At 37.7% G+C, this 25,035-nt stretch overlaps 1 protein-coding gene across 1 annotated transcript in view; it reads right to left on the reverse strand.

The window, feature by feature from the left end:
• Positions 1–25,035, reverse strand: part of C6 (complement C6) — a 78,918-nt gene that overhangs the window by 22,409 nt on the left and 31,474 nt on the right. The window contains exons 7-14 of the mRNA XM_060091657.1: positions 23,710–23,950; positions 18,588–18,710; positions 9,174–9,340; positions 6,642–6,867; positions 5,604–5,775; positions 5,127–5,238; positions 1,836–1,968; positions 747–935 (exon numbers count right to left, since the gene is read on the reverse strand). Coding sequence (XP_059947640.1) covers positions 747–935; positions 1,836–1,968; positions 5,127–5,238; positions 5,604–5,775; positions 6,642–6,867; positions 9,174–9,340; positions 18,588–18,710; positions 23,710–23,950 — 1,363 coding nt within the window. The remainder of the gene's footprint in view (positions 1–746; positions 936–1,835; positions 1,969–5,126; positions 5,239–5,603; positions 5,776–6,641; positions 6,868–9,173; positions 9,341–18,587; positions 18,711–23,709; positions 23,951–25,035) is intronic.

A 25,035-nucleotide genomic window follows, 5' to 3' on the forward strand; every position in this document is an offset into this window, starting at 1 on the left:
TAAAAGCATTTTGTAGTCAAATTTGCTGCAAAAGTTGCCTTTAAGCTTTTACCTCTCTTCAAAAGAGAGATAATTCTCAACTTTGTCTGTATCTGGATTAACTCGGAGAGATTTTATACAAACACAAAATATTGGGCCTTCCAAGCTCAATGGCATCAGAACCAGGGGATGGGACTTAAGCAGAGGTGTTTCTTAAAGAAGTGTCCCACTTGGAGTTAAAAAACCCATTGTTTTAGAGAAACTGATATGGGATAACATAGATGATGAATTATGCATTTGTTTTATTTGAGAAAAATCTTGAAACTCAAATCAGGAGACCGTTTAGGAACTAAGAGGTTGGTCCTATGTCAGAAAATTGGTGAATATTTGTGTATTTCTATGTTCTAAGTTAAAATAAAATGTTTAATTAAAAAGTAGTGTGGACTACTTTTCTATGGCTCGCCACTTGAACTAAATTTTCAGTTAACCATCAATTCTGATTTTTTCATATGAGAGCGCTTGCACTCCCTCAAAATCGTGAAGTATTAAATTGGAAAAGAAAACTGACCTCACAGTCTAATATTTGAAGATATTCACTTGACCAATAGCTACTTATGTGCTGCCTGACCTCATCATCGACACGGGGTGAAATACAACCCAGCCCATCAGTGGAATCTTCTTAAGAAATAGCTCCTCTGTAGATGCTACACAACCAACCACAAAGGACACCACCTTAGCAGACCCCAGTATACTGAGCAGCTACTCACCTTTTTCACAGGTGAGTGAGCTTGAAATGGGAGGTGTCCAGGAATCCCCACTGCATGTGTACCTTGATGGCCCAGCAACAACAAAGCCTCTGGGGCAGGTTAGCTCAATGGATTCACCAATTTTATATAATGTCTGAAATGGTGACAGTGTCAGTACTTCCTGCACCACTGGCTTGAGGCACTCTGTCCCTGCAGAGAGAGAAATATTTCAGATGTATTTGGTGGAGCAGAATACTCAATGGATACAGGCAGATTTTGTGCAATCCAAGAAGTGATTTTAATATGATTTACTGCATTGGTTCAGCTTTAATGCTGCCTTTTGATGAGAAAGACTGGGGGTTGAGGATACCAGTTTAGAAACTGGGAAACTGTCTTTAGTTCCATTAATGGAAGAACTTGCTAAGGAACTGGTTTCGGATACTCCTTTAATTACATCATTGGGAGCTTTTCAAGAAATAATCTTTTCCACTCTTCTCCCCAGTGAGTTTTCCCCAAAGCAAGTCACCACATTGTGGGTGACACAGAGACAGGATGTTCTAATTGACACTGGTCTCAACTTTGTGTCATGATATTCCAGAATAACTCTTTGGAGTCCCCATCTGAGCCTTGTTTGAATCGCATTTGACTTTCCTGAAGCATGGGTATGTGGGGAGCCTGCAAACTCCTCCTCTCTCTTTGAGCAAAGGATGTGGATATGCTCCAAGGAGAAAATTGCATTTCACAAAAAATCCCATCTCTGATACACAAAGAGTGTAAGTATCAGCTTCCTGGAACTCATTATTTCACATTTCTTTGTATGTCGGGCAAGGCAGATGCCTGTGGTTAGATGCAGTTAGCAGACTTCCCAGATTTCTTCTTAAACACATGCCTCACAGTCCTGCTAATACGCAGGAGCAGGAAAACTAAAATATGAAGATAGTTTGAAATCTAATTTGAGCAGATGAATCCTACTTTCTGCCTTACTAAACATTTTCACCAGTTACTAAAAAATAGTAAAGTGTACTAATCTAAGGGTGTGACTCTTCTCTATCTATTTGGGGCACATCCATTCTCTAGCAGAGTCATGTGGAAGGCCTGCCCAGTTCTCACGTTGGCATTCCACATCTCCTTGCCTCCAGGTTCTGTCTGGTAAGCAGCTGAAGTACTGGTATCCAACAGGTTTGAAACCAGTAAGGCATACAATTTCAACTTCTTCCCCAACGGAGTACAGTTTCCTTTCATTCTAGAATTAAAACAGAAATCAGCACATTACTAATGTTATGAATAATACCTTCAAACACCTCGGGGTCCTCCTGGATTCTTTCTGTTCCTTCACTCTTGTATCTACTCAGAGTCTGCTCAATTTCTACTTCTAAATATCTCTCAAAATTCTCTCCTTTCTTTTGCCATCATCATTGTCTTTGCTTACAGCATGTATTATCTCTCACCAGGACAACTATCTAATCGGTCCCTCTTCTAATCCATCTTCCATATAGCTGCTTAAATTGATTAGAATATATATATTTATTTTAATTAGGAACTTGCTCCCCTCTGTATATGAGATGGCTTACTATTGCAAGAAAAAGAAAACTATATACGTATCCTGTAGTGGCTATAAATGGAATAAATAATGTATCCTGCATACACAGCAAATATATGCAGAGGCTATGGTAACACATTGACTACAAATCATTTGAAAGTGTTCCTAATAACCTATTGGTCATCATATACTTTCCCAGTTAATGTGTAATTAAAGTACAACTCCTGGCATTTGGGGTTCACTAAAAGATTTTAAAGATAAGATGGGTTTTATATTCTTAGCTTGGAATATGAGATTTAACCCACTTCCCCATCCTCACCTCTTGTCATTTCCTCCCATACAACCTATGCTCTAGCAAAACAAAGCCATCTGATATTCTTTGCACATAATACTCTCATGCCTCCCTGTCTTTACCTGGCTGTTCCCTCTATCCTCAACATCTTCTCTCTTCCGTTCTCTCAAGACCCAACTCAAATAGAACTTCCTCTGTGGAGAATCTCTTTCATTTCCCCAGCTTCATCAGGTGTACCATCCTTTCAGTACTGGGGGGAAACTTGTACAAAGCTCTAATTTATGTTTATCACATTTATCATCCCCACCCCTACACTTGAGTGTCATTTCTATTACCAGGTCTCCCCTCACAAACCTTTACACGGGGCTTAATAACTCTTTGCTGAAAAAAGGCAAAACATTCTGCTTCTTAGGAAGACAGTAATGTAACAGTAATGTAACTCTTTCCTTACCTAGTGGGAGACAAGTACAAAGAATTGACTAGGAAATTATTCTCTGAGAATCAAAGTTGGGAATTTTGAGGGAGGTGAAAGCTCGATCATCAACATTTGTTATTACTTGGCCATGTGATTCATCTTTTCTCCTAGAAGATGATTAATTTCCTGAATACAAAAAAGAGCATTCCATCTTTGGTTATTATGGGTATGGCTGTGTTTCCAAGGGAAATGGCATGATGAGTAGTATTAATGATCTAGATGTTTTATTCAAAGGCTGCACATTTTTCCTGCACATTCATCCTGAAGTAAATTATTGTCATAAACTTCTGCTTCCATTTCTTTTATGAAGCTATAACGTATAAGTGTATGCTGCAACCATCAAGCTTTGTCCGACATATCTGCTAGACCGACTAAACAAGGACCCTTAGTCACTGTCACTTGCCAATGGGGGTAGGACTTGTGTCTTGGTCACTGAAAAGATATCTTCATGTGCAATGACATGATTGCTCTAGCCTGGAATGAGGCATACCTGCCTCTGTTTGACTCCATATAAGGGGCATTTTGCTACTAAGAATCTAGAAGGTACTCATTAGGAAAAGTTAAAATTGTATTACTTTTGAGCAAAAACTATTGTCAGGTAGGAATTAGGCCTTTAATAAAGAACAAATTAAAACAAGGAGTGAACTTATTCATGGAAATGGAAACATATAATCTAATTTTGTAAAGAGTCATTAGAAGAATGAATCACTGTTTAAATCCTTTGTGTGTTTTTAAAATTAGAATGTCAATCATTTTAATACTTTATTTAAGCAGCTGGCACAAATGGATTAAAAATTATTTAGGTATCTGGATCTGACAAAATGTAATTCTGAGGATACTGCTGTAGGGCAGGAACTGGAAAACTTTTTCTATAAAGGGCCTTGATCATCAATTGCAGGTCAGGCAGTGTCTGTCACCTTGTGTCACGGTTGCACAAAACAGCTATGGTCATTATGTAAACAAAGTAACGTGGTTGTGTTCCAACAAATTTCATTAAAAAAAGAAAAGAAAAGAATACAGCGGGCAGGCCAGATTTGGTCTGTAGGCCATAATTTGCTAACTCCTATACTAAAGGATTCGTTTCCAAAGTGTGATTTCTGAACTAGCAACATTGGTATTACCAGGGATCTTGTTAGCTATGGAAGTTTCTGGGCCCTGCTCAAGACTAGCCTCTAGTGCAACTGGAGTGTGAGAATACCTGGTTCTAGAGTAAAGACTAATTGACATTACTCCCCCTCCAAAATATTTCCTCCCCCTCACACCTTTAGGCCTGGTACCTTATACATGAACAGAAGATGAATGAACAGGGAAGATACATTAGCCCCAGACTATGCTCCATGGATATTTATTTGCTGGCCCTGAAGAATCGAGGGTATTGATTTTTGATCATAAATATGATACAGTTGGAAACATTAAAGACCTTACTGGGTTTAAGAAAGGTAAACTTTTTTAAAAAAGGTAAAATTGATTAGGGCACATGCATCCTGTGATCAATTTTAAATATTATCTATCTCCTGAAAGTTTATATCTAAAGCCACAGAACTGTCTAACAAAAAGTATTTAGTTGTTTCTAATCATAGAAACATATAGTGGTTAATGAAAAAAGATAAAATTAAAAGGTATTAAAACTGTACTGACTGCTTAAGAGTTCTATAGGTTTTTAACCTAAGAAGCCATTACAGACTCAACACCTCCTATGTTACAGTCAAGACTAGTTTGTTTCTCTGATAACGTGCCTTAGATAGGGGGTTACTTTGCTCAGATTTGGAAATAAACAGTCAGATCTTAGTTGCAGATTCCTACAGAAGTCATCCAAACCATTCTCCACTCACATAAATGTACCACCACACGAGTTAGTAGTGTCAAGGCACACAAAAGTGTGTGTGTTAGTTTGGTCTAACAACTAGGTATGAGGACACCTCCAGGGAATTCACAGGGAAAAGTGATGGAGCCTTTCTAAATATTCCTTTTTTACTTTTTAAGTCAACAGGTATTAAACTAAGAAAAAAATAACCCTAAATAAAAGAAAGTGCATGTTTCTTAAGTTCTATTTTTTTTGGATTCCAAACCTAAAGTAAAGGTCAAGATGCTTACCCGGATAAATGCATTTTCTGGAGGGACTGGTTGAGGACACCCTGAATCTGATTCTAATTCAGGAAGGTCTATTTCTTTCACTTCCTCATTATCACTGATGCATGGTTGTCCACTAAAAGGGAAAAATAAATGTGTGTATAATACAATAAATATGTGTATATATATATATATATATATATATAACATTTACATGTTTGTGTATATACATATATGATTGCGTATATACACTTTATATATGTGTATGTGTGTGTGTATATATATATATATATATATATGTATATAATACATTTAAAAAGGAGAAAACACAGAGAAAAAGGGGTAGCAGCCGATCTAACACCTCACTGGTATGTTGTGTTGGAATAGGTAAAATTCTAATCATTTCTTTACTTAGCAGTAAGAAAATAAATATCTTAACTGTCTAGTTTAGTAGCAGTGTTTGGGGGAGATGCCCTGCTCTCTCCCCGTATCCATCCTTACTCGTTCTGCATTATGGAAAATGTGCAATGCTCCACTTGCTGCCTCTCCCCCTCACAGCTTTTCCCTCCTTGCTGGGGGGCAGGGTTGTTGCATTCTCGGGTTCTCGATCTCTTGTAAGTAGCATCACACGTGCTCCAGGAAGACCAGCAGCCCCAGTTCCCGTCTACAGCATCTGGAACACAGGAAGACCCACCCACCGATCATGGTGCCTCTGGGAGAATTGAGGCTTTGAAGCCAGGTCAACTTGGCTTCCTCACAGTTTAGCTGTGGGAACCTTTGTGGAATATCATAGGGTTATTGTGAGGATTAAAAGAAATTATCTGCGCAAAGGGCCTGACATATCACCTGATTTCCCTTTCCTGTTCCCACAGCCTGAATAAAATGGCAACAACTATGAATCATTTTCAACTATCAGCAACATATCACACACATACATATATACATAAATATATGTATACATGTGAACTTCTTCCAAATAGAATATATATAAAATTACATTTTTAAAGGTAACAGACTATATTCTTACTCCTATGACCTATCTTCTTTCTAAGGAGGGTTAGAGGTAACCATAAACATTGCTTGGTCCTGAACCCTCATTCGACATTATAATGCACAAGAGGGTTATAACAAGAGCATCACATATTTTACTTTATAGTGTGTTTTATTATTTTATTTATTTTATGTTATAGGCATTGTGCTGTATATTTTTTATATATATACACATATATAATCTTTGGGTATATAGTGGAATTATCCCCATTTTATGGATGAACAGATTGAGGCATAGAGAGGTTAGGCGACTTTCCCAAGGTCACGTAGCTGGTAGGTTATAGCTGAGATTCATACCAGGACTGTTTGACCTCTGAGTCTAACTTTCTCCAGGCCTATTTTCCTTGTAAGTTTGCATAAGGTGGAAATTGCTTATGCAGTTCTCTTATGCAGAGAAGTTTTGTTTTGTTTTGTTGTTTTCATTGACCAACCTACAATACCTTTGGGAGTGGAAAGCTTCCTACCTCATAGCAAGTTACTGACACTTACTTGATTTGTAATCCGGAGAGCGCCTCTCACAGTTCTCACCATAGGTGCCGCTCTGGCACACGCACAGACATTCGGTCCCTGAGAGCGTGGGGTGGCCATTATTAGGGCATCGAGCACATTGACAGGGGTCAAACTTGGCTGCATATTCTTGATAAGCTCTCCTGAGGTTGTTCCGTCTTGTCACCGCACAGGGGATATTTCTTACCAGGTCTGTAATGGGAGCAAGCTAAGAGCAGATGGGAGAGAGGAGGTCCAGTCAGAGTCACATCTCTTTGGCATATGTTGCCATCATCGTCCAATTCCCGTGGAATGAGAAGCAAGGTCTGGAAAATCCCACACTTCAAAGGGATTGTTGTAGAATATGGTATATCTGTCGATTGGACTAGTGGAGAACAGCCCTCCTCATGAGGGCGGGGGAGCTTCTTTCCCTTCTACAGTAGGTAGAGCAGCTATCTGCAAGGTTAGCTGGCTTCTGCTTTCCCTAAAGCATGGCAGGTGTAAAGTATTTGGAGCTTACTTTCCTCGGAATTCTACTATGGAGGAAGCCTCACATGAGGTGTCGCTTACTTGGATTTACATCGACTTGTTTATTAAGCATCAAATGCATGCATCAAAGTACTGAGAAAAGTGACCAAGAGTTAGGCAGCTCAGGAATGCTTTGCTGAATGCTCATCCAGTTTGACTCAAGGAGAAAAATCTGGAAAGGCTGAAGAGAGGCTTTCAGTGTTCTTTGTTTTTCCAGGGACACTACTACTGGCTTTTGATGGAACCAGATGAGAAAATGTGGAGAGATAAAATAGAGAAATGAACTTGCTGGCAGGATCAATAGAAGAATTACAGTAACAAATATGGAATTAACACAAAATCAGAGCTCATTTTTTTTTTTTAAACATCTTTACTGGAGTATAATTGCTTTACAATGGTGTGTTAGTTTCTGCTTTATAACAAAGTGAATCAGCTATATGTATAGATATATCCCCATATCCCCTATCCCACCCTTCTAGGTGGTCATAAAGCACTGAGCTGATCTCCCTGTGCTATGTGGCTGCTTCCCACTAGCTATCTATTTTACATTTGGTAGCGTATATATGTCCATGCCACTCTCTCACTTCGTCCCAGTTTACCCTTCCCCCTCCCCATGTCTTCAAGTCCATTCTCTTCGTCTGTGTCTTTATTCCTGTCCTGCCCCTATGTTCTTCAGAACCATTTAAAAAAAATTCTATATATATGTGTTAGCGTATGGTATTTGTTTTTCTCTTTCTGACTTACTTCACTCTGTATGACAGACTCTAGGTCCATCCACCTCACTACAATGTCACATCTTCTTTATCCATTCATCTGTCGATAGACACTTAGGTTGCTTCCACGTCCTGGCTATTGTAAATAGAGCTGCAATGAACATTTTGGTACATGACTCTTTTTGAATTATTGTTTTCGCAGGGTATATGCCCAGTAGTGGGATTGCTGGGTCGTGTGGTAGTTCTATTTTTAGTTTTATAAGGAACTTCTATAGTGGCTGTATCAATTTACATTCCCACCAGCAGTGCAAGAGGGTTCCCTTTTCTCCACACCCTCTCCAGCATTTATTGTTTGTAGATTTTTTGATGATGGCCATTCTGACCAGTGTGAGGTGATACCTCATTGTAGTTTTGATTTGCATTTCTCTGATGATTAGGGATGTTGAGCATCCTTTCGTGTGTTTTTTTGGCAATCTGTGTATCTTCTTTGGAGAAATGTCTATTTAGGTCTTCCAGGGCTCATGTTAATTAACATTTTAAGACCTCAGATGAATGACTGTCTAGTGCAGTGTATGACTCACAAGTGCCCGGATGGACCTCATTTTCCTACCATAACATGTAGAGCTCCAAGTATCTTCACGCTACGTGTAAATCATTCTGCCTTCATGATGATTGAACTCCTTTATTTTCATTTAAATGAAATGAGCAGAATAGCTCCTTAAGGGGCTTTTTAAAATGTGCTTATGTTTTAGGCAAAACTGGCTCAAAGTGGCATATGACTGATTTGTGGACAAAGTATTTCATACCTAATAAAAATCACCCTTTAATGTAATTACAACAAATATAAGACTGGTAAATTTAATCAGTGGTGATAGAAACAGAAAATCAAATAAGTCTAGAATCCCATTTACCTCACAGAGCTATAAATGAAGATTTAAGAGGGCTCATCAAGTAAAGAGTTGCAAGAAAAGTACAGAAATCAAATTTATTACATACATGGGGAGTAGAACACTACTCCAGGTAAGTTTAGGCAGTTTGGTGCACTAAACTCCCTCTTCTGGTATTTAATGTGTGCTGGGAATTCTAAATGCTGTACTACAAAATGCTTGTTTGAACAGCATAAACAAGAGATGTGTAATTTAATGGTTTTTAAAAAGGTATGTTGTGCATACACACTAAAGAAAGACATTTCTTTTATCATCTGAGAAGAAAATGGAAAAGGAATTGTGTGATGTACAGTTTGGGCTGCCAGAGAACTGCCTTAGCTCTTACCCATAATGCTTTTCTATCTTACCTTAAAGTCAATCACAGTAGGATTTTCCTTCACTGATTCTAACCACTCAGAAAATGTCTTCTCTTCTGGACCAGAGCTCCCTTTCTCCCACGCCAAAGTTGCTGCATACTCACTCCTCCCGCCTTGAACCAGGGATATGGATTTCTCTGATCCCTGCATAAACGAACCTGCAAGGTATTTCAAGAAAATTACGCGTTTAATTTTATTGCAAATTCAAACTTGAAAGTAAAGCCTATTTGCACAAGAGAAAGAAGCAGATGGTAGAGTCATGTAGCTCAATTAAGTAAACAAGTGAAAAGCAAGAGAACACGTCTCTTGTCCCTATAGGGAGTTTAATAATAGAAATGATAATAATAGTGCCAACAGCTACCACTTATTAAGCAACACATGTATGCCAGGCACTCTGCACTCATTATTTATGTAATTCCCTTAACAACCCGGAGCAGTAAGTGTTATAAATATGGACATTGAAGCCAGAAGTAATTTGTCCTGGAACACATGGATACTAAGGGGGCGGAGGGGGGCTGGGATGCAGATGTAGCCCAAGGCCTGAGGACTCTGTCTCCTGCTCCTTGATGCCAAGCCTCCCACTTTTGACTTATATGGGCATATGTCTTGGGCCCCCGGAATAACATAAACCACATGGTTTCTGGTACTGCCATGCCATAACTGACTACAATTACAGAAAAATGTTGATAGAATACCTTTAAGCTTAAAGACAGGAGTAAAAGTACAGCTAACCAAAAAAAAAAAATTAAACCTCAAGTTAAAAGTTGGCACAATGTTGCTTTAGAGGTACTGGCATTTACTCTATACAGCACAGATCTTTCATATAAATTTTCAAAACAATTCCTCTTAACTAATGGTGTCTTTAATATGGGTAGGAACTGAGTAATAAGAAATTATAGTGAGAAATAAAATCAAATGGAAAAAAGGCTAGTGATATGGGTAATAGTTAATGACATTAATCTGGTATCTGTTCTGGAGTGTCAGTAAGGATCAGCCATGCCCCTAACTGTTTAGGAATTCTACAGTAAGAGAGTCTAGGATGATTAGAACAAGGGGTGAAATATTCTCTCTATGAAAAAAGTATGGTCCTTTTCAAAGTGAGCTGCTTAAGAGGGGTATAAGAAGAAATTTTTAGAGTTTTTTTGCATTTAATTTTCAAATAAAATAAGGGAGAAATTATTATTTGCCCATATATCATATACCTATTGACAGTGACTCTGACATGCAGATTGATATATGTCATAAATGGATTGACACTGGTAAGAGCTATATATGATAAGCATGGGACCCTGAAGAAAGAACTAGTTAAGTCTATTTACTATTCTATTAGCTACTTTGAACAGAATGCTTACAAATGAATAAATTGCTTAAAAGGATTCAAGAAAGAAAATGCAGACTGAAGATGATACCAACAATGCAAACATAAGGAAAACAAATAATAGAAGGAAGAACAGACACTTGTATTTCTTCCACAAGCTTCTCATCAATCACAACATGAGTTTGACAGCAAGCCACTCTCAAAACATATCAAAAATTTTAAGGAATTTTATGAAGTATTATCATTATGATATGAGCAAGACAAGGAAAAAGTCTGTTTATTTCATATAGATTATCTTTTGATATTTTCTATTTTGCACACTTGTGTATATTTTTGTCCATAATGTATTTTTAGAATAATATATTTATAAACATTTGTTAGTAAGTGTACATATATTAGGGATATATCCTCAAAAAAATTTAATGGTACCATTACAGATTATAAAAGTTTGGAGTCAAATGATTTAATCAAAGTAGCTCAGGGTTAGAAATAGAAAAATCTAAGTTCTTTTTAAAATTTTTATTTCTTTTATACAGCAGGTTTTTATTAGTTACCTATTTTATACATATTAGTGTATATATGTCAATCCTAATCTCCCAATTCATCCCACCCCAGTGTTTTCTCACCTTGGTGTCCATACATATGTTCTCTACATCTGTGTCTCTATTTCTGCCTTACAAACTGGTTCATCTGTACCATTTTTCTAGATTCCATGTATATGCATTAATATACGATATTTGTTTTTCTCTTTCTGACTTACTTCACTCTCTATGACAGTCTCCAAATCCATTCACATCTCTGCAAAAGCCCCAATTTCGTTCCTTTTTATAGCTGAGTAATATTCCATTGTATATATGTACCACTTCTTCTTTATCCAATCGTCTGTTGATGGGCATTTAGGTTGTTTCCATGACCTGGCTATTGTAAACAGTGCTGCAGTGAACACTGGGGTGCATGTGTGTTTTTGAATTATTGTTTTCTCTGGGTATATTCCCAGTAGTGGGATTGCTGGGTCATATGGTAATCTTATTTTCAGCTTTTTAAGGAACGTCCATACTGTTCTTCATAGTGGCTGTATCAATTTACATTCCCACCAACAGTGCAAAAGGGTTCCCTTTTCTCCACACCCTCTCCAGAATTTGTTTGTACATTTTCTGACGATGCCCATTCTAACCAGTGTGAGGTGATACCTCTTTGTAGTTTTGATTTGCATTTCTCTACTAATTTGTGATGTTGAGCATCTTTTCATGTGTCTCTTGGCCAGCTGTATGTCTTCTTTGGAGAAATGTCTATTTAGGTCTTCTGCCCATTTTTTAATTGAGTTTTATTTATTTATTTTTATTTATTTTTATTTATTTTTTTTGCGGTATGCGGGCCTCTCACTGTTGTGGCCTCTCCCGTTGCAGAGCACAGGCTCCGGACGCGCAGGCTCAGCGGCCATGGCTCATGAGCCCAGCCGCTCCGCGGCACGTGGGATCCTCCCAGACTGGGGCACGAACCCGCGCCCCCTGCATCGGCAGGCGGACTCTCAACCACTGCGCCACCAGGGAAGCCCGAATTGAGTTTTATTTTTTAATATTGAACTGCACGAGCTGTTTATATATTTTGGAGATTAATCCTTTGTCCGTTGATTCATTTGCAAATATTTTCTCCTATTCTGAGGGTTGTCTTTTCATCTTGTTTGTAGTTTCCTTTGCTTTGCCAAAGCTTTTAAGTATCATTAGGGTCCATTTGTTTATTTTTGTTTTTATTTCCATTACTCTAGGAGGTGGGTCACAAAAGATCTTGCTGTGATTTATGTCAAAGAGTGTTCTTCCTATGTTTTCCTCTAAGAGTTTTATATTGTCTGGTCTTACATTTAGGTCTCTAATCCATTTTGAGTTTATTTTTGTGTATGGTGTTAGGGAGTGTTCTAATTTCATTCTTTTACATGTAGCTGTCCAGTTTTCCCAGCACCACTTATTGAAAAGGCTGTCTTTTCTCCATTGTATATCCTTACCTCCTTTGTCATAGGTTAGTTGACCAAAGGTGCAGGGGTTTATCTCTGGGCTTTCTATCCTGTTCCATTGATCTATATTTCTGTCTTTGTGCCAGTACCATACTGTCTTGATTACTGTAGCTTTGTAGTATAGTGTGAAGTCAAGGAGTCTGATTCCTCCAGCTCCATTTCTTTCCCTCAAGATTGCTTTGGCTATTTGGGGTCTTTTGTGTTTTCATACAAATTTTAAGATTTTTTTGTTCTAGTTCTGTAAAAAATACCATTGGTAGTTTGATAGGGATTGCATTGAATCAGTAGATTGCTTTGGGTAGTATAGTCATTTTCACAATATTGATTCTTCCAATCAAAGGACACAGTATATCTCTCCATCTCTTTGTCTCATCTTTGATTTCTTTCATCAATGTCTCATAGTTGTCTGAGTACAGACCTTTTGTCTCCTTAAGTGGGTTTATTCTTAGGTTTTTTATTCTTTTTGTTGCAATGGTAAATGGGATTGTTTCTTTAATTTCTCTTTCTGATCTTTTGTTGTTAATGTATAGGAATCCAAGAGATTTCTGTGCATTAATTTTGTATCCTGAAACTTTACCAAATTCATTGATTAGCTCTAGTAGTTTTCTGATGGCATCTTTTGGATTATCTATGTATAGTATGATGTCATCTGCAAACAGTGACAGTTTTACTTCTTTTCCAATTTGTATTGCTTTTATTTCTTTTTTTTTCTCTGATTGCCATGGCTAGGACTTCCAAACCTATGTTGAATAATAGTGGCAAGAATGGACATCCTTGTCTTGTGCCTGATCTTAGAGGAAATGCTTTCAGTTTTTCACCCTTGAGAATGATGTTTGCTGTGTTTTTGTCATATATGGCCTTTATTATGTTGAGATAGTTTCCCTCTATGCTCACCTTCTGGAGAGTTTTTATCATAAATTGGTGTTGAATTTTGTCAAAAGTTTTTTTCTGCATCTACTGAGATGATCATATGGTTTTTATTCTTCAAATTGTTAATATGGTATATCACATTGATTGATTTGCATATATTGAAGAATCCATGCATCTGTGGGATAAATCCCATTTGATCATGGTCTATTATCCTTTTAATGTATTGTTGGATTCTATTTGCTAGTATTTTGCTGAGGATTTTTGCATCTATATTCATCAGTGATATTGGTGTGTAATTTTCTTTTTTTGTAGTATCTTTGTCTGGTTTTGGTATCAGGGTGATGGTGGCCTTGTAGAGTGAGTTTGGGAGTGTTCCTTCTTCTGAAATTGTTTGGAAGAGTTTGAGAAGGATGGCTGTTAGCTCTTCTCTAAATGTTTGATAGAATTCACCTGTGAAGCCATCTGGTCCTGGAGTTTTTTTGTTGGAAGGTTTTTAATCACAGTTTCAATTTCATTCTTTGTGATTAGTCTGTTAATATTTTCTATTTCTTCCTGGTTCAGTCTTGGAAAGTTATACCTTTCTAAAGAATTTGTCCATTTCTTCCAGGCTGTCCTTTTTATTGTCATAGAGTTGCTTGACTTGTGACCCAAGATGTGATCTTCCCTGGAGAATGTTCCATGCACACTTGAGAAGAAAATGTAATCTGCTGTTTTTGGGTGGAATGTCCTATAAATATCAATTAAACCTATCTGGTCTATTGTGTCATTTAAAGCTTGTGTTTCCTTATTAATTTTCTGTTTGGATGATCTGTCCATTGGTGAAAGTGAGGTGTTAAAGTCATCGACTATTATTGTGTTACTGTCTATTTCCTCTTTTATAGCTGTTAACAGTTACCTTGTGTATTGAGGTGCAGCTATGTTGGGTGCATATTTATTTATAATTGTTTTATCTTCTTCTTGAATTGATCCATTGATCATTATGTAGTGTCCTTCCTTGTCTCTTGTAACATTCTTTATTTTAAAGTCTATTTTATCTGATAGGAGTAGCACTTACTCCAGCTTTCTTTTGATATCCATTTGCATGGAATATCTTTTTCCATCCCCTCACTTTCAGTCTTTATGTGTCCCTAGGTCTGAAGTGGGTCTCTTGTAGACAGCATATATATGGGTCTTGTTTTTGTATCCATTCAGCAAGGCTGTGTCTTTTGTTTGGAGCATTTAATCCATTCACATTTAAGGTAATTATTGATATATATGTTCCTATTACCATTTTCTTAATTTTTTTGTGTTTGTTTTTGTAGGTCCTTTTCTTCTCTTGTGTTTCCCACTTAGAGAAATTCCTTTAGCATTTGTTGTAAAGCTGGTTTGGTGGTGCTGAATTCTCTTAGCTTTTGCTTGTCTGTAAAGCTTTTGATTTCTCCATCAAATCTGAATGAGATCCTTGCTGGGTAGAGTAACCTTGGTTGTCGGTTCTTTCCTTTCATCACTTTAAGTATATCATGGCAGGTGGATTCTTAACCACTGTGCCACCAGGGAAACTCCTGCCTTTTCATTTTGTCTGTCTTTCTGTCCATAGGGTTTTTGTTCCACAGGCTGCAAGATTGTAGTTCTTCTTGCTTCTGCTGTCTGTCCTCTGTTGAATGAGACTATCTAAGAGGCTTGCGCAAGCTTCCTAATGGGAGGCACTGGTGGTGGGTAGAGCTGGGTGTTGCTCTGGTGGGCAAAGCTCAATAAAACTTTAATCCACTTTTCTGCTGATGGGTGGGGCTGAGTTCCCTCCCTGTTGGTTTTTTGGCCTGTGGCAACCAAGCACTGGAGCCTAGAGGCTCTTTGGTGGGGCTAATTGTGGACTCTGGGAAGTCGCAAACCAAGGAGTACTTCCCAGAACTTCCACCGCCTGTGTCCTTGTCCCCATGGTGAGCCACAGCTGTCCCCCACCTCTGCAGGAGACCCTGCAAGACTAGCAAGTAGGTCTGGTTCAGTCTCCTATGGGATCACTTCTCCTTCCCCCTGGGTCCTCATGTGAGCACTACTTTGTGTGTGTCTTCCAAGAGTGAAGTCTTTGTTTCTCACAGTCCTGTTGAAGTGCTGCAATCAAATTCCACTAGCCTTCAAAGTCTGATTCTCTGGAAATTCCTCCTCCTGTTGCCAGACCCCCTGGTTGGGAAGCCTGACATGGGGCTCTGAACCTTCACTCTAGTGGGTGGACTTCTGTGGTATAATTGTTCTCCAGTTTGTGAGTCACCCACCTAGTGGTTATGGGATTTGATTGTATTGTGATTGTGCGCCTCTTACTGTTTCATTGTGGCTTCTCCTTTGTGTTTGGATGTGGGGTATCTTTTTTGGTGAGTTCCAGTGTCTTCCTGTCAATGATTTTTCACAGTTAGTTTTGATTCCTGTGCTCTCGCAAGAGGGAGTGAGCACACGTCCTTCTACTCTGCCATCTTGAACCAGTCCATCCAAATTTGTTCTTAAGTGTGCTTTGCTTTTAGAAAACAGCATAAATGCGTCTTTGTTTTTAGGCAAATTGTCATTGTGATTAATAAGCATTAGTTGAGAACCTGCTATAAGCCAGGCACTAAAAACTTGGGTTGGGGAGTTGACACATTCAGGAATATTAGAAATGTGTCAGCTGGGCAGGATTGGTAGTTGATTAACCAGTTTGGAGACTATTGCAATAGTCTCTGATTTTGCAGTGTCCCTACAAGCTGAAAACTAGAATTCATATTTGACATTTTCTCATCTCTATGTTGGATGGATTTTATAGTCGAGTAGTTTTTTTTCAGTAAGTATTCAAGAATGAATATTTCCAGAATTCTCTCATGTTTTGAGATGTCTTTCTGTTACCTCTACATATGAACATATTTTCTTTTCTCTTTTAGAAATTTGTGGACATTGCTCTATCATCTTGTAGCTTTGCATTTTGTCAAGAAGTCTGACGCCAGCCAGATTTTGTTGTTATTCTGTAGGGAACTTGTTCTTTCAGCTAGGATACTTGAATTCATTTAAAAAAATCTTTGTATTTAGTTAATTAACTAGAATTTGTCTTGAAATTGTATATTTGAACAATATTTCTCATACAAATAATCAAGACAAATTTCTTCCTTTATTTCAGGGACTTTATATATATATATATGTATGTATATTTATATATATTTTAAAAAATAGTTTTTCTGTTTCATTTCTTAGGCTCTCTATTTCAGGAACACTAATTCCCATCTATTGAATTACATTTATCATTCCATTTCCATTAGATATTCTTTAATAATGGTTAATATCTGGATTTTTTCTCTGCATTCATTATGAATTACTTTAGATCTTTTCTTTAATAATTTTATCTTCAGACAATTATATTTTGAAGTTGCAGTGTCTATTTATAGCTATAATGGCAATACTTTTCAATATTTGTTGTCTTTATACCTTAGCTTTGAAATCTTCCTTTTCAATTAATTCTTATATTTAATGTTTTAATCTCTGAGCTTTTGATTTACTGAATTCACATTCTTATTAAATTATTCTATTGCAAAACAAACTGGTATAGAATCTGTACATTCTTTGGTTTGTATTACTAGGTTGATTGCTTTGCATACTGTTCTTTTTTTGGGGGAGAGAAATACAAATGTGTAGTTGTCATATCAGCTCTCATTTTGCTTATGCTCAACATGGGCATCCACATGTAGACCATTGATAGGCTCTGATATTTAAAACTACCTATTTATTATTATAGTAAATATGATATTATTATCTGTTCCTTGGCTGTCCTCCCATGACAATATAAACTTCATATTTTGGGAGTTTTTGTGGTTCTGATTTGCTTTGTTCTGAGCAGAAGTAGCAATCAGTCAGGAAGAGTAAGGGAATAAGAAAATTTTACACAGAGGAAGGAGTTATTTATAATGGTAAGGCACAGAAGAGAGCATGACTTATTTAGGAGACTACATAAAGTTTAGCTAGGCAGAGAGAGAGGCAGGAACCTATCTTCAAGGCTATTTGAAACCATGACAAGTTTAAGGCATGAGTGTTTCATGATAAGATTTCCCTTGGAGAATATTCCTTTAACAGAAAATGTGTAGAATAGATTGGAAGAAGGCAAGGCCAGAGGCAAGGGAACGAGTTGGGAGGCCTCTGTGGTAATCCAGGTTGGAAATGATGAATGGAAGGCATGTCTATGGAAATGAAGAGCTGGGGAGAACTGGGAGAAATATTAAGGAGGAGGAATGACTACTTATTGGATGTACAGGCTAGAAAGAGGGAGGGAGAAATCAAAGACAGCACTCAGGTTTCTGGCTTTGTTGCCTGAGCCTTTTTAATGTACTTCTCTTACAACTAATTTGTCTTTTTAAAAAAATTTTTATTGAAGTATAGTTGACTTACAATGTTCTATTAGTTTCTGGTGTACAGCAGAGTGATTCAGTTTTTCATATATATGGATATACACACACACATATATAATTCTTTTTCATATTCTTTTCCTTTATGGTTTATTACAAGATACTGAGTATAGTTCCCTGTGCTATACAGTAAGACCTCGCTTATCTATTTTATATATAGTAGTTTGTATCTTCTAATCCAAAACTCCTAATTTATCTCTACCCACCTTCTCATTTGATAACCATAAGTTTGTTTTCTATAATATGTCTATGAGTCTGTTTCTGTTTTGTAATAAGTTCACTTGTATCATATTTTAGATTCCACATAGAAGTGATATCATATGGTATTTGTCTTTGTCTGACTTACTTCACTTAGTATAATAATCTCTAGGTCCATCCACATTGATGTAAATGGCATTATTTCATTCTTTTTATGGCTGAGTGGTATTCCATTGTATATATGTACTACATCTTCTGTATTTTTAGTGATTGTCTATATGTATCCTTACTTTGTAAGTTCCTTGACTGGAAGACCTAGTTCATGCCCATCTGTACTTTACAATGCTTAATACTGAGTTTGACCGATAGGAAGAATCAGTAAACGTGCATTCAGTTAAACAAACTAAATAGGAGATAAAGAAAATCTTAACCATGTCCCCTTTTAAGTAGTACTAATATTTGATTTGCCCCCTTCCCCCACCACACATAGGGCTCTGAGGTAAACAAATGAAACTAATGAAAAGTGAAAAATAGTGTAGTCACAGTCATGTGCAATATGGTAGTTAAATTACTGCCAGTCAGGACGCACTGGGTAAGCTGCTAAGAGAAAGCATTGTTACCTCCATGTTTCTCTGAGAGCTTGTTAGTGGTGCACCGGTATTCCACTGTTTTTTTCTTAAAAAAAAGGAAGCGTTTCGTTGTTTCAACCCGGATGCAGTTTTGGGCTTCTGCCTTTGTTAAACCTAGGAAAAGGAATACAAGCAAAAAACCCTGAGAATGTACCATGGAGAATTCAGGGAAGAGGAGCATGAGGCTCTGGGCACTTGGGGAGCTACAGGTACTCCATATCAGCACACAACTCCTCCAGTTCCCGTGGGCTCAAATGATTAATGGCTTTTACTACAGAGGCAGTCCTTCACAGGCCCTGGGACATGCTGAAGAGAAGAGGTATATATGAGTCCCTGCCGTTTCCCCCATGGGGATCATGTTAGCATCTCCATGTTGCCTACACACAATAAATCTCTAAGCTTTCCTGTCCTGCTGGCCACTGCCCTTGTATAGCCCCACAAGTCAAGAGATGAACACATGCTCTGTTTGGTGCCCCGCTGACAGGTCTTCTTTTGGGGTCACAGCTGATTCTGTGAGAACTGAGTCCATTTCACTTCTTCGCCTGTTCACCACCTAAAATGTAGATCTCATTGGTCACCTCTCCTTCCTGGAACACTCATTCTCATACTTGGCTATGCTTCCTTTCCCTGACTTAGCTGCTCACTCCACCTCTACCTCCAAAACCCTTTCATTTTACTATCAGAAATTCTGACTTCCTGACTCATGAACTCTGCTTTTATGTCCTCGATGACTGTTCGCTCTTTCCCCTCATCTTAATTCAAGCCTAGACTTGATATATTTCCACTGTTGTATCCAAGGGAGGTTGATGCTGCCTCATTCCCAGCCTCTTTAGGAGTTGGACCTGGGCTTGATATCTTCCTAGTTTCCCAGTGCTGCTTTCATAGGATGACACTCCACAGTTTTATAACTCTTGTAAAAGTCTTGATGCTCTGAAGCTCAGGACATCCAATTCTAATTCCTTTGGTCTTCATTGTTCTTATCTTTTAACAAACTTCAAAGCATCATTTGTTAAAGATTTTGGTATCTGAATCAATCTTTTCCACCCCAATGCTAACCATTATTCTTAATGACTTCAAAACCGTTGGGGATGTCAGGGATTGAGTGGGACAGAGCACAGAGAAACAGGTCTGGCTGTTTGGAGGCTAAGTTGGTACTGCTTATCTGGGGTAATGTGAGGAGAATAAGTGTTTCCTTTTTTTTTTTTTTAACAGCTTCCCAAGTCATCTGACCTGGTACCCAAAACACCTAAATTAGAATCCAGTTTTTTTGATGTTTAGTTAAAAATTGCCTTGAGAAATACAAGCTCATGAGAGATAGAGCTATTATGTGAGCTCTTAAGCATCTTAAAGCAAAGTAGTTTATCAGATACTGATTCTTAGGGTTGCAGGTTACAAGAGACAGGGAAGAATATTTTCAGAGCTGGATGAGTCATGTGAGTATGATGCTGAAAGTTAAACCTGAGGGCTCAGATCACCGAGGAATGAGGCTGAGTAGATGGGGATGGGGCTTCCTACTTCACCGTTTTTTCAATAGTTTGACCCATTCAAAGAAATATATTACAGGTTGGAGTAAAGAATTCTTGGTTTGATGGCTGTTTTGGTCAGACTGAATAAACACAACTCATTTTTCTTTTGGTAGTATTGTTCTTTTAAGTGGGTCAGACAAATGTTTAGGCCACATGAGGAATTTAATACGTCTGCAGTGCACAACTCTTATCCTTTCATTAAGTTTCTATGATTTATAAGTGAAAATTAAATTATATGTGACTAATTCACTAATTATAACATAATTAATTAACTATTAAGTTAATTACATTTGCTGAGGGTCATAGGAGAACGCTTAAAGATTTGAATGATGAATCTCTCTTATGAGTCATGGTGTTGGTCATGCAGTGATCAAAATATCAAGGCTTTATCAGTGAATTTCTGTGCTGGCCTTTTCTTCTTCACAAGATGTCCTATAGCTTGTGCCTGACCCAATCCACACTGACACAGGAGTTTCTTGATGCTGAAGCACTTGCCCTCTCAAGCCTGAGTGTCCCTCTGATGTGACACAGGGATGAGTATTTCAGAAATGTCCTCAGCTACTCTGACTGGGCAAAGGTCAACCATGTCAATCAAAAATATCATACTGATAGGGGCTTCCCTGGTGGCGCAGTGGTTGAGAGTCCACCTGCCAACGCAGGGGACACGGGTTCATGCCCCGGTTCGAGAAGATCCCACATGCCGCAGAGCGGCTAGGCCCGTGACCTATGGCCACTGAGCCTGCGCATCTGGAGCCTGTGCTCCACAACGGGAGAGGCCACAACAGTGAGAGGTCCTCCTACCCCAAAAAAAAGAAAAAGGTCATACTGATAAATAGTAGGGTGTATAGTTTTTCTCCTCTAATTCAGAGCAGAAAATGACTTCCCAGTCAAAGGACTTTAAAATTACCATCTTGTATATCATGATATTTTAATTGTTTAATGTTCTCTCTGTATTCCTGAAATTCTTTTTACCTTGCATGCCGAAGCAATGGCAACTTTTATTCAAGGTTTAAAATTGACTATGGGACACTGTGCAGTAGAGGAATAAATCAAGGGATGCAAATAAAAAGCAATTTAATTTTGTTTTATTCTTCTTGCACTAGAGAAAGTGCTATGAAGTATTCAAGTCATTTTAAAAAAAGTTAATGACAAGGGATATAATTCTTATTGAATAAGGCAAATAATTCTTATTGAATAAAGCAAATAAAAACTAAGCCTAAACCTAACTCTACATTATCGAGAAGTAAGGGGAGAAGGACTGAAAGAGGGAAAAGGGAGGCCAGAATATGTATTCATCTGAAGAGTGGGCAAAAACAGGTAAGCACACCCACCAGAGAATACCATTTTATTGAGATTTGTTTCTGTCTGAGTGAGCTTCATCTTAACAACAATTAAAATTGAGCTCCAATATTATTATTGTGACTCAGAGAAGTATATATATACATGGAAATGCACATATTTAATGACTATAAGAATATATATTATATATAAAAATATTGAATATAAGGATATATATCTTATTTAATATATTAAATATAAATATATATACACATACTATAAATACTATGTATATATATAGTGTGTGTATGTGTACATATGTGTGTATGGTTATATATTTCAGTTTTATATCATATCTCAAACTCCCTTTCTTTCTCTTATTATGTGTGGCTCTGTGTCTGAAGTCTCTATTTTATTTAAAGAGAAAAAGATAGAAGGTGAGAATATTTCAGGAAGAAAGTATAGCTCATCACTCTTCATTTTTGTTATGGGGCTTCAACTATTAAAATGCTGGATGGTTGACTAAAGATTCACATCGTTCTTTAACTGACCTGAACTCTAAGCCTTTAGAGGCTTTGCTGTGAATGCATGATGAGTATAGCTTATCAAGTGAGAAATTATTCTTGGCTACAGCAGCAGTGACCAGAATAATTTTATCCCAAGGATGAGATGAAACCAAGTCAAGGGCCAGAGACTTCCCCGAACGATTTTTGCTCATCATAAATGTTGATGAAATTCATCAAGCAAACATTGCTCCAGTGGAAAGGATAACGGTAAGGAAACATAAGAGGCAGGCAGTGTGGAAAGCCCATCACAGCATAAGCCTTGGATTTCAGTAACTCTGTCAGGCAAAAAATTTTGAAGACCTTCTTACTGAAAATCTTTCTCAAAGACATTTATCCCATCTCCTTTCTTAAAAAGCAGGTCTTGATGGACATCTGAGCAATTAAGGCTTAGAAGGACTCAGGGAAGCCCCATTAAACATTACCATTTGCCATAATGAGATATAAGAACAGAAGGATTGAAACTATAGTCACCTCAGAGTTTACTTGGTGTCTTTTAAAATAAATTCTTAATTTCTTTTGTATAAAAGTTAAATGATCGGGGCTTCCTTGGTGGCACAGTGGTTGAGAGCCTGCCTGCCGATGCAGGGGACATGGGTTCATGCTCCGGTCCAGGAAGACGCCACATGCCATGGAGCAGCTAGGCCTGTGAGCCGTGGCCGCTGAGCCTGCGCATCTGGAGCCTGTGCTCTGCAACGGGAGAGGCCACAACTGTGAGAGGCCCGCATACCGAAAAAAAAAAAAAAGTTAGATGACCAAGAATTCTGATTTATTTAGGGGAATCTGTCAGTTGGGTTCTGGTTATTATACAATTTCCTAGCCATGTTCTCAAGATAGAAGCATCACAAGGATGCTGTGTCATTTCACACAGGAGCCTGAAAAATTTATACAAGGTACTTAAGTAATAATAATTAAAATTGGCAATCTAGGATAATAAGCAACCAAGATTAATTTTTTAACCAAGGTTTATATTGTTATTTTATATGTAAGCAGAAAAATATCACTGCTTATATCCCAAGATATAAAATTGCAACCTTTCCTCAAATGAAAGTGCTTCCCATCTGGTTTCAAGTTTTGTCACCAGTAGGTGCGTATCTGGCCGATATTAACTTAGTCCCTTGTCAAGTCCTTAATTGCTTTTCATCCTTTGCCCTTGGCTTTCAGTTAAAATCATTAAAAGAAAAAGAATTAGTCTAGTGGCTAGGACTTTGCACTTTCACTATTGAGGGCCTGGGTTCAATCCCTAGTCAGGGAACTAAGATCCCACATGCTGCTCAGCCAAGGAAAAAAAAAGAAAAGAAAGAAAGAAAGAAAAAAGACTGTCAGTGGATTTGCTGTAATTACAGTTTTATAAAATTATTATCTCCTATAAAATTGCTATAAGTAAATTATCTTTTAGAGTTTAGTTCCAAGGCAAATTTTGTTTTCCTTGAGGTGATGGCATGCATCTCTCTTTAGTTTACCACTACTAAGCAGCTTATGATGTTCTTAATGTCAGGAAATTCTGGGTCAAATCTGATGTCCAAAGAGGTGAAGCCTATTTATTTTTCCTTCTTCTTTATGTCTGAATTTTCTATTTCTATTTTATTTCCTTGAGTGTGTACTTTTTGGTTTTTCTTCATATCATTTTGGAAATAAAGCAGGGTCAAAATAAAGTCAATAAAGAAGAACTAAAAGGATAGAGAAATAGAAAAATGTATTGCACACTATCTTATCAGTTAAAAATGAAGGTTGAAGAAAGCGAACCTGAGTTCTTTAGTTCTTCCTTGCTAAACTGATAGAGGAGATCATACACGCCTCCCAGGGAGCCAGAGGTGAAATAGTGAGTCCCGAAGTCATCAAATATCCGGCTGTATAAAGCAGAGTTGTATTCTAGAGGCAGATGGTTAAGTGCTTTCAAAAAGACATCAGAAAGCTGCAGATCTTTAGTTTTCATTGTGAAGTTTAAGACTTTTATCACTTTATGGATCCTAATAAAACTGGAATCCTAAATGGAAGAGGAGAAAGGATTAAAAAAAAAGAAAAAGTTTATTAAAGGTAATGAAAGCTTGAGGGATCAAGCAGTAAATGTTTACCATCCGCTTCATTCTAACCACAGCATTACAACAATTATTAACTCTCCATTGCATGTTCCCACAGACAAAATGATAATTTTCATTTTATTTTTTTCCAGTACCTTTTCCTCAGATGTTCAAAATGGTAAACAGATTAAGATGACCTCAATCATGTAAACTGTGTGACTGAGGCATGTGCTCTCTACCAAAAAGAGATCAAGTATCAAAAAGTAAATCTTTCGGGCTTCCCTGGTGGTGCAGTGGTTGGGAGTCCGCCTGCCGATGGAGGGGACATGGGTTCGTGCCCTGGTCTGGGAAGATCCCACATGCCACGGAGCAGCTGGGCCCGTGAGCCATGGCCACTGAGCCTGCGTGTCCGGAGCCTGTGCTCCGCAACAGGAGAGGCCACAACAGTGAGAGGCCCGCGTACTGCAAAAAAAAAAAAAAAAAGTAAACATTTCTTTCTTGATGGTCAATTGTGGGTGCACCCCTACCACGTTATTATTTAGAAAGCCTAGCTAATGCAAATAATTGAACAAAGATTGTGTAAATTTTCAACTGGAAGTTACACAATGAGATTCAAGTCATCACTTTGTCATAGACTCAGGAAAAGCATGTCAATTCTCTGGGCCTCAGTTGTCTGGGAATTGTCACCTGCTGCACAGCCTTCATCTGTGACATTTCACACCACTTTCAACTCCAAAATGTTATGACTTAAAATTACGTAAGGAGTAAAATTAAACAAAATTATTTGTATTCTCTCTCCTCTATCCGTAAACAGAAATATTTGTTTGGAGGTTCTTTTTTCTTTAATTTTCTTTTGTTATGTCAAATTAATTTAGGATTAGGTGATTGGTATTATGCCCCAAATTTCATTCCATTATACTGTCTTTCTCCATAGCCACTGTTTTATGTGTGTATCCATGTATACTGTTCTTTTAAAAAAATTTATATACTGTAAAGGATTACTCAATTTTAGCAAAATGTAAAGTTTAAGTAATAAAAAGAGAGAGGGGCA

This window comes from Mesoplodon densirostris, chromosome 3 (genome assembly GCF_025265405.1).
Source record: "Mesoplodon densirostris isolate mMesDen1 chromosome 3, mMesDen1 primary haplotype, whole genome shotgun sequence".
NCBI lineage: Eukaryota > Metazoa > Chordata > Mammalia > Artiodactyla > Ziphiidae > Mesoplodon > Mesoplodon densirostris.